The sequence below is a fragment of the Fukomys damarensis genome, unplaced genomic scaffold (genome assembly GCF_012274545.1).
Source record: "Fukomys damarensis isolate Sample0158 unplaced genomic scaffold, DMR_v1.0_HiC HiC_scaffold_3, whole genome shotgun sequence".
Classification (NCBI taxonomy): Eukaryota; Metazoa; Chordata; class Mammalia; order Rodentia; family Bathyergidae; genus Fukomys; species Fukomys damarensis.
In genome coordinates, this window is record NW_022900915.1 from 38758308 (window position 1) to 38770963 (window position 12656).

Below are 12656 nucleotides of genomic sequence, written 5' to 3' on the forward strand. Positions count from 1 at the left end.
TATATAAAATCATATATATTAAAGGAGCAGTGGAAATTTTTGAGAGGAGAAACAAAAGAATACCTGCAAAACACACTGATTTTGAAAATGTTAACATTTTGTTTGTTTTTTGAGACAGGGTCTCACTATGTAGTTGAGACTGACCTGGAACTCACTATGTAGCCCTGGCTAGTCTCGAACTCACAACGATCCTCCTGCCTCAGCCTCCCGAGTGCTGGGATTACAAACATGTGCCACCACTCCTGGCTGAAAAAGTAACAGGTTTTAACGGTTGGAAGAATTCCAGATCAGTGTGGACATTCAAAATATAACTTTCTGTTGGTGCTTGCATTTAAGAAAATTCTTACTCAAAACATTTAAAATTATTAGAAAGTCCTAATGGTGAGCAACCTAGATTCTTCTCAAAGAATGTGATCCTAACTCTCTTGCCAAAATGACTTAATTTCTTACTTTCATCATTAACATCCTTTTTTCACAATTTTTCACAATTTCCCCCTTTCTTTGAATCTTTGCCAAAAACCCCCACATGTTTAAAGTAATGGAATCAAGCAAATTCTTCCCCTTCAAAACAAGTAATAGAAAATATCTTTACTCTATAGGATAAAAAGACTGTGTGACATTCCCTAAATATATATACTTAATCAAAATATTAGTTTTTTACACAAGACAGCTGTGTGAAATATTAACATTAAAGGATATTAATAAAGATTTATTTATCAGAGTTCCATATGCCTAGTAAGGAATATAGAACCCCATGGTCTATTAAAAATGATAAGCAGGTAACAAAAACTGATTGATTTCTTTTCTTGGTTTTACTGTGGCAGAAATGTATTCTATCCTGATAATAATTCCAGTCTTTCTGTCATATAGGAGGAGATGCTCTGTGAACCTCAATGAAGCTGCCAGGTTTAGGACAGACGTAAGAACCACAGTGTCAGATATGAAAGAGTAAGACTTCATAGAAATGTTGTCACTGACAGGCTGATAGCCATTTTCCTTTGCCACCTTTTCTTCCTCAAGGATAGCAGTTGCTTCCCACAGATACACCAGCAGACAACTCCAATCCCTCTCTACCACACTTAAGCACCTGCAGATGCCCTGGGGCTTGTCTATTTACAATCTTGTCCCTACACTGCAAAAGCTGAACCCTCAGGGAAGTTCTGGATTGATCCTCAGCAGGATCTGTTTTTCACTATTACTCAGTCTGGCCCACTTTCAGTTCTTTCTGTCAATACCTATGACTGCTATTTATCTGTCAGGATATTCATTTATGTAACCCCCAAATTTAAAAAAAAATTCATATACTCAGTCTCTGTACCCTCTTCTAATAGAAAACAATGAACTCCATGCATACTTGTTTTGAATCGCTCAGAACAGTTTCTTAAGGACTTTGGGCCATTTATAGGTTGGATATCATTCCTTCTAGGCACTCTGGTAAAGAGGATAAGACAACATCCACAACCACCTCTTTCTCCTCAACCTTAACTTCTAAAACTCCTTAGCTTCCCTCCCCAGTACGAAATTCACGATAAAACTGTCGTTATGGCAAAATGAATTCTCACACATGAAATTACAGAGAGCCACGACTTATGTGCGCCTCCTTAAATTGTAAGAGTTGAAGACGCTCTGTATAATCATTTCAAGCCTGCCTCCGGGACTATTATAAAAAGGCAGAAGAGGTCGACTGACAGATTGGGAGGGGGCGAGTCTCAAAATTAAGAGGTTTATGTGAATTTCACTTCTTTACACTCGGTTTTTCTTTTTCAGCCAAACGGAAACTGCCCATATTGGAACGTATGAAACAGGTAGAATTCGCTTCTTGGAAGACGTGGTTCTGGCTTCAGCTCATTCTGTGAATTTGCAGAAACTTCTCACAATCGGAATCCACTGCACTGAGGTGTAGAGCTGGAAAAGCCACTAAGGCAGGGAACAAAAAAGACAGAGGGACAGACAGGTCTACGGTGGCGGCGAGACTCCAAAAAGGGACCAAGTTCAGAAAACATAAAGGGCGTTGACTACGAAGCGACAATCACCAGGTTGTCGCTGGCAGGAACACAGTCTAATGAAGTCTTTATCTTCACTAACTCCGCAGGGTCTGGGGTCGACTCCAATCTCAGTCACCAACCTGTATCTCCATCACCTCCTACCCGAAGGATGCACGACTGTCGAAACCACCCAACCTACCTTAGAATTCTCTCAGGCCGAGCCAGCGCGCTCCGCCCGCCCACTTACCTGCGCTGCGCCTGCGCCTCCCTCGCGCTCTCAAGGTCGGCACCGCCCCCAGCCCCTCACCAGGCACCCACGGAAGTGGCTAGAGTCGACGTCCGGCGTCTGCTTACCTCAGAGTGGCGTGGGGTCGCCGGCGTTAGTGAGGGGGCGGGACTTCCTGTCCCGCGCGGCAGAACTTCCGGTACAGCCGGAAGACCTTCTACCTAGCTGTTTCCAGAGGTTCCCCTTAACCGCTGCGGGAAGTGAGATCTGGGGCTGTCCCGGCCTCCCCAGGGTGTCTGGTCTACGACCTGTCCTTGGCGCCATGGTGAGTTGTTCTGTAAAGGCAGGCGTGATAAAACTGGGAATGAAAGTTCCGGGAGGTCATTGCTGTGGAAGGAGCCGGTTGAGTGCCCTGGTCATAATGGAATGAGCCCCCGAGCAGGACCCTGTACCTGCTTCTGAGTGCCTGAGCTCCGGAGGAAGCAGCATCGGTGCCGACCAACGGGGACCAGCGGGGTGGAGGGTGAGGATCCTGCCTGAGCATGCCCATGTGGACCCAGAGTTGACCTTGCCCAGCTCATCACCTCTTCCCCGCCACTTTGTGCAGCCGCAGGACAGTGGCCAAAAATTTAAGGTTTTAGAAATGTCTTGAGTCTCCAAGAACACAATGGGTCCCCTTCTGGAGAAGAGCAGCACCTGTCACTTGAAAACAATGACAAAAGCAGTTTATCTTTCAAACTCACAAACTTAAGAATTGGAAAGAGGTGTTAAACTTTACAAGTCTAGGTATAGTAAGAACAGATTTTATTCAAAAGAAAAATTGCAAGGGTATGGAGGAATGAGCCATTGCAGTAAGGAGAAAGCTCTGATTCTAGAATCAGCAGGCGTCTCAAAGGTTAGAAAGACTTTCTCTTTCGTAATGATTGGCAAGCATGGCTAAAGTCAGAAAAATGAGATGAAAGAACTCTGTGATGGACAATAACCAGAGAAAGTTTTACTATGAGGACAGCCATTTCTGTTCTAACCCTCAGGAGGGTTTGATGCTGTTTTTAGGCTGAGGGTACGGCACAGTTCGGGATGGGAATCTTAAAGTTTGGTTAATAAGCACTTGGTTCCAATTGATTTGTGGTAACAAACGGTTCAGCAAGTCATTTATGATCAAAGAATGGAGATTTGGAGGATCTAGGGCTGGCATTGTCATTGGTAAATGGGATGGGGGGCACCATGAGTCTTATCTAAGTTCTGTAGAGAACAGTCATTCTTTGGAGTAGGCCATTTTCTGGAACCTGAAAGGGTAGGATGACTTTTTTAACCTTTGCTATTTTCAGGATCACAGGGTTGTGATAAAATTCAATATTGTCAATTATGTGAAAGATTTCAAACTTCCATGTTCACAAACATTGATCTTGCAAAGTAGTTTCATTATGTAGTGTTTTTTTCATAGCCAGATTACCAAAATTTGGCTGTCTTGTGTTATGATTGACTTTTGAATTACTTAGTAACTTAACTGAGTAGAAAACAATGGCCTTCAAAAATAGTTTAGTTCCTGGTGCACTCTATCAGATAACCTTGTCTGTATGAGCACTGTGTTTTAAACCTCCATGAATAATATGGGTTGTATTCTTTAAGAGAGTTTTGTTTTTTCCTTCTGTATCTATGAAATTAGACAGAGAAGTAACATGGAACTAGTAGGAAGCAAAGGCTAATCAACTTCTCTACCCACTTGAGTTTTACAAAAGAAAGCATCTAGAAATAGGCAGTGATTTACCTGAGGTAGCAGTCTGAACTCAAACTCAAATTTCAACTTCTTAAATTTGAGGTCAATTTTTTATGTCTTGATCTAAAGTGTTGAAGTTAGAATGTTATTAAAATGCTAAGTTTATCACAATCACAGAGAAGCTCAATATGAAATTGTGTTCTGGAACAGTTGAAGTAGAACCCTTCAGCCAGGTCACAAAAGACACAATTTAAATTAATGTAATCTCATGCTGATTCTCAAAATATCACTTAACTACCAGGAGGTAGACAGCCTGTTCACTTCATTCTGGTATCATTTGTATTTCTGAGATAGTTGACTGAATTTTATCTTTCTCAGCAGTGAAATTGATAATGCTTGTATATGTAAGTGTGGTCAATGCTCAGAATCCTTAAAAGGTTTTAACCATTAAATGAAGTAAACTTGGGCTGTATTTAGTATTCAACTTGGTTGAATTGACAACTTTTACATTTCAGTATTAATGAAAAGAACTGTGGACATGAACTTGACTCATATTCTGCCCACTGTTATTTACATGAATTTCTTCCTGGATTTAAAAAAAAATAGAATTCGATGGGTATTAAAATACCTAATTTTTACATTTATGATCCTGTGATTTCACTGAAAACTTTTTCAAAATAAGTACATATTTTAGATTAAATAAAGTTAGTTCAATTTCCACTGTTTTCTCTTTGCCCTTTTCATTTACATTTGATTTGTTTTCTTTTTTAAATTTATCATGAAGACAGTAATTGGAATCTGTCCTTAATGTTTGGCCAAGTATTTCACTGCTGTCTTAAACACTACAGAATGGAAAGCAATTCTTGGAAATTTTGATTTTATTTTTATTTTAATTGTGAGCTCATTCTGTTTCTCTAATTCTCTAATATATCATGTAGATCAAAACTCCGCAGTTGCATTGCACGCATACAGTTCTCTTAATATGAGCAAATGACAATAGGATTGGGATCCAATCCAAAACTCCTGGGCTCATTCTTAATTTTATGCTTTCAAGTTATTGTGAAAATATTCTATAGAAAATTTTCTAAAGGACTAAAACCATTTGTTCTATTATACTTTCCTTTCTGAAGATTACAGAGCAAGTTTAATCAAACAGGAACCTATCAGTCATTTCTACTGATTTGTGGGAAAAGAGTAGGTAGATTAGAGGTAACTCCTGGAATTGTAGGAATCTTGTGACTTGTTTTATAAAGGTTGTGTCCTACGGTAAAAGGTTGTAATAGGCAGTGAAGGTTAGTGAAAACTTTTTTTTTTTTTTTTTTTTTTTTGTGGGCGAAGTGGATAAAGAAATAATGTATTAAATGCTGTAAGAGAAACATGCTCAAAGTACAGAAGTAATACATTTATTAGTAGGGTTACATATAGTTGATAACTTCTTATGGAGTTTTGAAAAGTAAGTTAGGATACTGCAGTACTCAAATTTCTTTGCATAGGAAGCACCTGTAATACTCAATAATAGTATCTGGGCTCCATTATTAAGGGGTAAAGTTTCAGAAGCTTATTTTTAATGAATTCTGTAGTTGAATCTGAAATTAGTGGTCCTTAAACCATCCTTAGAAAAAAATGAAGGCTGAAGAATTTTGCTGGAGATATTGGGGGTTCTTTTGCAGCTGAGTGATAATTGGAAATGTGTAGTTTAAAGAATGGATACTGGGAAGATTTCTGCATAATATTAGAGATTTGGATTTCTTCTCAGTTCTATTTCTTTTCCTCTGACTTCTCTCCTTTACAGATTCTTCCTAAGGAAGCTTAGTTAATATAATACAGTATTAGAGACTGACTGCTTCCTTGGTTCTATTTGGTTGATTCAGGGTTGATCAATAAGAGTGGCTCATACTTAGGGATTTCGTTCACCTTTTTAAAAAAGATCTTTTATTTACTCTGAGATGAAAGCTTAAAATGTATTAAATTGATTTTAGAAAACCAGAAGATATTCTAAAGTGTTTATTCCTAAAACAACTTATTTTCTTAGTGTTGTGACTTGGTTTTGCTTATGTTATTAAAAATGAATACAGATTATCTCGAAGAATCCTTGCAGAAGGAAACTTGAGTCTAAACTACCTCTGTTTGCACCACCAGTTTTGATCTTTATTCTGTACATAATAATGTACATAATAGCATGGTCTGGATAATGTATAAGGAAAATAAGTTTATTTTCACCTACAGGTCTGATAGAAGATTGAGGGACTTCGTCTGATGTTGCCCTCTTTGCTGGTAGATTCTTGAATAACAGAATTAAATGACATGAGATAGGTACTATGCAAATGCATCCTGTAGTTTCTTTCTTCTTACAAAACCATCAGAATATTTACTCATGAGCATTCCACCATGACAACCTTACCTAATTCTAATTACTTCCCAGAATCCCTGCCACAGAACACCATAGTCACATTAAGCTTCCACCCTCTTAATACCTTACAATGGGGATTAACCTCCAAAGGGAAGTTTGGATTTTGGTGGATTTTGTTTGTTTGTTCTTTTATTTTTGAGACAGGGTTTTATTATTTAGTCTATTCTGGCCGTGAACTCAGTTAAACATGAGTTGTGGAGGGGACAAACCATATTCAAACCATGAAACCATCTATTATTGAATCACAAGAAAAACGTCAACGCCCTGGTGAAACGAACAGTCTTGGTTGTGTTTGAAATAATTATACCTTTTATTTCACTAGCCAAACACTTAAAATTTCCTACTGTCATCTCAAAAGGCAGTTGTTTTGTTGCTCATTATTTAGTCACCATCTTTATATGCCAAGTACTGTTCTTAATAACAGTGATACAACTTTGTAAAACAATGACAGTCCCTGCTCTGAATGGAGCTTGCATTTCATTGGAAGAGGCTGATGATAATCTTATGATGAACTAGATAAATAATATGTCAATCATGGTAAATGCAACAAAAATAAGGCAGAGGAAGGGAATAGGAAATGATGGTAGTGGATATATTAGGTTGGGCATGTAAGGAAAGCCTCAATGAAAAAGTGACATTTGAGTTCATATGTATGTGCTTGTGAGTTCACAATTATTAATTGCATCCTAAAAAGTAATTACAATATATCTAAAAAGCAGTCATAAAGCTCACTTTTTTTTTGCTTGTACAAATCTTAGAGTGAATTCTTGTCATTCTTCCAGCGAGTAGGAAGATTATAGAAATGTTATTAAAAACAAAAACAAAAACCTGTAAGAGTAGGTAATAGAAATTTGTGTAATAGATTTTATTTGTATGCCAATTATTTTTAATTTTTTAAGTTTTTTTTTTGAGCAGTTTTAAGTCACAGGAAAATTAAGAGGAAGACGCATAGATATACCGTGTACTCATGGTCCCCACACATGTATAGCTTCCTTTATTATCACTGTCCCTCTCCAGAGTGGTGCATTTCTGATAGTTGATGAAATTACATTGGCGCATCATATCACCCAAAGCCCAAAATTTATATTAGTATTCATTCTTTTGTTTTGTGACTGTACGGGGGACTGAACCCAAGGGGTCTTCATAGTGAGCTGTAGCCCCAACCCTTTATTTATTTGTTTGTTTGTTTGTTTGTTTATTTATTTATATTTTGAGACAAGTTCTTTGTCACTAAGTTGTGGAGGCAGGTCTCACACTTTTAATCTTCCTGCCTCAGCCTCCCAGAATGCTGGATTAGCATTCATTCTCAATATTTAATATTGTTAATTTATACAAGGTATAATGGCATGTATCACATTGAGCATTTTCACTCCTCTAAAAGTCTTCTGTGTTCCACCTATTCAGTCTCCCTTTTCTCAACTTCTGGTAGCTACTGATCTGTTTCCATGGTTTTGCTTTTACAGACTGTCATATAATTGAAATCATATAGTATGTGGCCTTTAGAGATTGGTGTCTTTTTCTTAGTAAAATTCATCTATGGTTTCTCCATGTCTTTTTATGTCTTGGTAGCTCATTTCTCTCTCTATTTTTTTTAAATTTTTCCTGTCATGCCAGGGATCTAACCTATGGCCTTGTGCGTGCTAGGCAAGAGTTCTACCACTGAGCCACATCCCCAGTATGGTAGCTTATTTGCTTATAGGGCTGTATTAGTTTACCCACTCATCTACTGAAAGTTGTGTTAATTGCAGATAATATTGTATCCATGTACAGGTTTTTGTATGGTCATAGTTTTCAGCTCCTTTGGGTAAATATCAAGAAATATGACTGCCGAATTTTATGGAAAAAAAAATATATATATAGTTGTATAAGAAGGTGCCAAACTGTCTTCTAAAGTGAATGTGCTGTTTTGTCTTTTTCACCAGTGAAGAATGTGAGTTTCTGCTGTCCACATTTTTGTGGTGTTTGGAATTGTCTTTCATTTTAATACGTATTTAGTAGTGTCTCAGTGTCTCACCGTTTTAGCTTTTATTTCCCCAGTGACATATGATGTGGAGCATCTTTTCATATGCTTCTTTTCCATCTGTATATCTGATGAGATACCCATTAAAGTCTCTGACCCAATTTTTAAAAATCAGGTTATTTTCTTGTTGGGCTTTAAGAGTTATTTTATTTTATATAGCAGTCTTTATCAGATGTGTGTTTGAAGTTTTTTTTTTTTTCCCCTCCTCTGTGTGTTATCTGCTGATTTTCTTGATATTCACGGAGCAGAACTTTCTAGTGTAATCATGTCTGGCTTATCAACTGTATAATGGACCATGCTTTGGGTATTACGTCGCAAAAGTCAATGACATATCTCAAGGTTATTTACTTTTTCTTCTGCTTATCTTGGTTTTGCATTTTACATTTAACCATATTATCTGTTTGAGTCAGTTTTTCTGGAGTCTGAGGTCTGTGTATAGATGGAGTTTTTGGTGTGAATGTCTAATTTTCTCAGCTCTTCTATGTGAAAAGACCAACCTTTTACCATTGTATTGCCTTTGCTTCTTTGTCAAAGATGGTCTATTTCTGGCCTCTCTTCTTTTTTATTGATCTATTTGTCTGTTTCACCAATACTACACTATCTTAATAGTGTATCTTTGTAGTAAATCTTGAGGTTAAAATCAATGCTGTAAGTCTTCCTTCTTTGATATTGTCTAATGTGGGTCTTTTGCTTCTCATAAATTTTAAACTCTGTTTTTTTTGAGATTCACAAAATAACTTCCTAAGATTTTTCATTGGGATTACATTGAATACAAAGTTGAGAGGTCCGACATCTTGATAATATTGAGTCTATCTGTCCATGAAAATGGAATAGTTCTCTATTTAATTCTTTGATTTTGATCATCAGATAAAAATCTCATAGTTTTTCTCATACAAATCTTGTACATATATCCTTATATTCATATCTAAGTATTTCATTTTTGGATGTAATGAATACTTCATTTTTGGCTCTAAATGGTATGTTTTTAGTCTCAAATCCTTGTTCATTATTGGTATATAGAAAAGTCATTGACTTTTGTATGTTAACTTGTATCACGCAGCTTTGCTATAATTGCTTATTAGGTTCAAGATATGCCATTTATTTTTATTCTTTTACTTTATTACAATTCTTAGAGCACACACCCCACTTAATGAAAACTTTGTAATTTTACCTCCATGCCTTTCACTTAGTAAAACAGGCATAGTAATTCTGTGTAAAAGTAGATTAAATATTTTTCCCATTTTGGTTCTAAACTATAAGATTTAGAAAAACTTAAAACAATTTCAACTTTTACTACTTTGGTATTGAGACTGAGAATCTTTTTTTTGAGACTTAGAATCTTAATATATGATTATAATATTTTAAAGAATAAATTATGAAAATTAATCTGCTTATATGTAAATATTTCTAAAAGTGACTTTGTGGATATTATAAAATAAATACAAGGCATTGAAAATGCGTGAAGTTAGAAACAGGTGACCTTTAGAGTTTGACTTCAGTTTGTATGATTCTAAGTATGTGAAATTGTTGGTGTATGTTTAGTTGAATGAACATTGTAGGCACAAAAGAACTGTTCAATTTGTGAAATTCAAGAAATATTTCACAAACATTGGTAGAAATAGATGTTTAAGGGTAAGTAGAAGTGCTGCAGGTGGGATAAGAAATTGAATTTTATTTTTCCTCAATAACAATAGCTACATTTATTTAGCAGTTAATATTTATCAGATATTGTTCTAAACTATTTTAATCTATGTAAATTCTTACAGTTAATTCCTATTGCCTTTTTAACCTCTTGTTTAAAAATGTTTATAAATGTATGAAAGGTTTGAATTTCAAAAGTTCAACCCAATGTTTGAAGTTTCTTAAAGAAATAATATAAATTTAATATATTTAATATAAATTTCTTAAAGAAATAATGATGATATTCCTAAAAAATCTTCGCTAAATCTACTTGATACCTAATATCATAACCCTCTAGAATTAGAGAAAGTAATTATTGTTACTAGACATAGCATAATGATAGACATTTCTCACTCAGGTGCCAACCCAAACACATCTGCCATTGCTACAATAAATCAATAAAGATTTGTTCATATTCCTTCTGTCTTAATTGAATGCACTTAAGGCATTCCTTCACACCAGAGTATTAATTTCACTTAGGCCTGGTAATGGACTTCTAGTAATGCTGATGGGGTACTGCTGATGGAGAATTGAGTGAAATGATTATTTTTCCACTTGGTCCAAGCCAGTGTCACAATTACCCATTCCTTTTCCAGAGGGCTGTTAAGGATTAGCTTGCTTCCTTTTCTTCTATTTGCACTACATATCTCTTGTAACTAGAACTTTCTTTCTGAGTTGCAAAGAAAAATGTAGTCTTGGCACAAATGTTATCTTCCTTCACATATGTTCAGCAGACGCAGACCCTTAAAGGTATTTATTGTTAGGAGAATTTTCAGAGATCATCTTCCTATCTTCCCACATTACTTCTTCCCATCTATCATTTATTTGTTTACCTATTTATGGTAGAGGTCTTTGAGCAGAAAAGCAGATCTAGATAATAATGAAAGAGTCTTTGCAATAAATTCTTAGAAGTAGAGAGTTTTAGATTATGAAGAGATGAGATTAATATAAATTGTCACTAGAATGATAAACAGAAACTTTTATCCCCCAGTAGAAAAGGTGTATGAAGAAGGAACTTTAAGCTGTTTTGCTCCATTTTATAAATATATATGGTACTTATAGACTTCCAACACTTAATGCAATGAGTTCTTGACACTAGAAGGCTGTGGCTGATTTTATTTTTATTTATTTATTTTCTTTTTGCAGTGCTGGGAATTGAACCCAGGGCCTTGCATTCTACCACTGAGCCATATCTCCAGCCCTATTTTTAGTTTTCAAATAATCTTTTAACATTTAACTTTTTGATAAGTAATTGGGAACCTTTGGAAATATTTATCTGAATGACTTATTTCTTTATATCGTTATGCCTGCCCTTTACACAGTGCTAAGCTGATTGTTGTTATCTTTTACCAGGTGATTGCTACTGTTTGCCCTAAAAAGACCAATCTCCTGTGTAATTTTTCTACAGAAAAAGTTACAGTAGGAGATTTTGTTCCACCAAAGCCATAGCTTCACTAAGTTGAATGAAGACTTTGGCCACTTTTTACAATGATTGATTAAAAAATGGTTTAAATTCTTACAGTTTGTGGGGAGGTATATTTAAGTGTCCCATAAAGAAAACCATTTATTTCTCTGTTCAGCGTTGCTTAAAAGAGAAAACATGGCCTTTTTTTTTTTTCCCTCAAAAATTTCGTTTGTTAGTAGACTGATTATCAGGGTTCTACTTCTGCTTAAATTGATGCTTCCTGACCCCTCCTTTCCTCTATTAAATTAATTAACACTGGCCAGAGAAGCTTCACCATCATTTATTTCTAACTTATAGTTTGGGTTGATAGATCAGATGTTTCCTATTGCATATAGCTGTATTTTCTTATTATATACTGTAGGATCAAAAAAAAAAAGAGTCTGGATAACTGAAACTAGGAATAATTGTCAGTAAAATAATGCTTTCCAGTCAGGAACACATAAGAAAGCTTTGCAAACATTCTTTGAAGTACAGTATAGGTCCTAACTTTGAGACCTTAGTCTTTCAGATTAGTACTATATTCTAATTTGATTTCAAACTATTATTTACTGACTATTATTCAACTATTATTCTTAATTTTTGTGGAGTTTCCCATGTCGAAAGTGTTTATGGTCCTCATAGTTCTTAATACCCACTAAAAAGAAAATTTTCACATCATAAAAGAAATCCTTTAAAGAGAACTTGCTGGGCCAAGCATGGTGGCTCATGCCTGTAATCCTAGCACTCTGGCAAGCTAAGGCAGGAGGATCACAGGTTTGAAACCAGTCTGGGAAATTTAGCAACTTAGATAAATTTAGTGAAACCCTGTCTCAAAATAAAAGGGCCTGGTTTGTAGATCAGTGTGAAGGCCTCAGTTGAATCCCTACTACTACAAAAAAAGGGGAAAAAAGCCAAAAAAAACAAAAAATAACTTGACCTTAGTATTTGAAATAGACTTTTATTTATTTTTAAAAGAAAAGCAAAACTTTAGGACTGTTAAGACATATAATGCTTTTCTGAGAGAAATTCCCACAAACCACTAATTGAGGGCAGAGTGCTGGGAACTCTGGATCCCTTTCAAGTCTCCTATAAATTTTAGCTCATTTAATTCTTATAAGGAAGAGGTTATTATTCTTGGCGAGCAGCAATAACTACATACCACAGAATTTGATGG

General features: G+C 35.7%; 1 protein-coding gene across 8 annotated transcripts in view; it reads left to right on the forward strand.

Annotated features, from left to right (window-relative positions):
* The first annotated feature begins 2344 nt into the window (after positions 1–2344).
* Tmem161b (transmembrane protein 161B) overlaps positions 2345–12656 on the forward strand; it is an 80247-nt gene continuing 69935 nt past the window's right edge. For 4 of the 8 annotated variants that reach the window (XM_019209434.2, XM_033767780.1, XM_019209435.2 and 1 more), the window contains exon 1: positions 2345–2536. In XM_019209434.2, the coding sequence (XP_019064979.1) occupies positions 2534–2536 (3 nt within the window). In that variant the 5' untranslated portion in view covers positions 2345–2533. Of the gene's footprint in view, positions 2537–3440; positions 3506–12656 lie in introns of those variants that run through there. The other 4 variants (XM_010637162.2, XM_010637163.2, XM_010637165.3 and 1 more) reach the window with 4 other exon arrangements.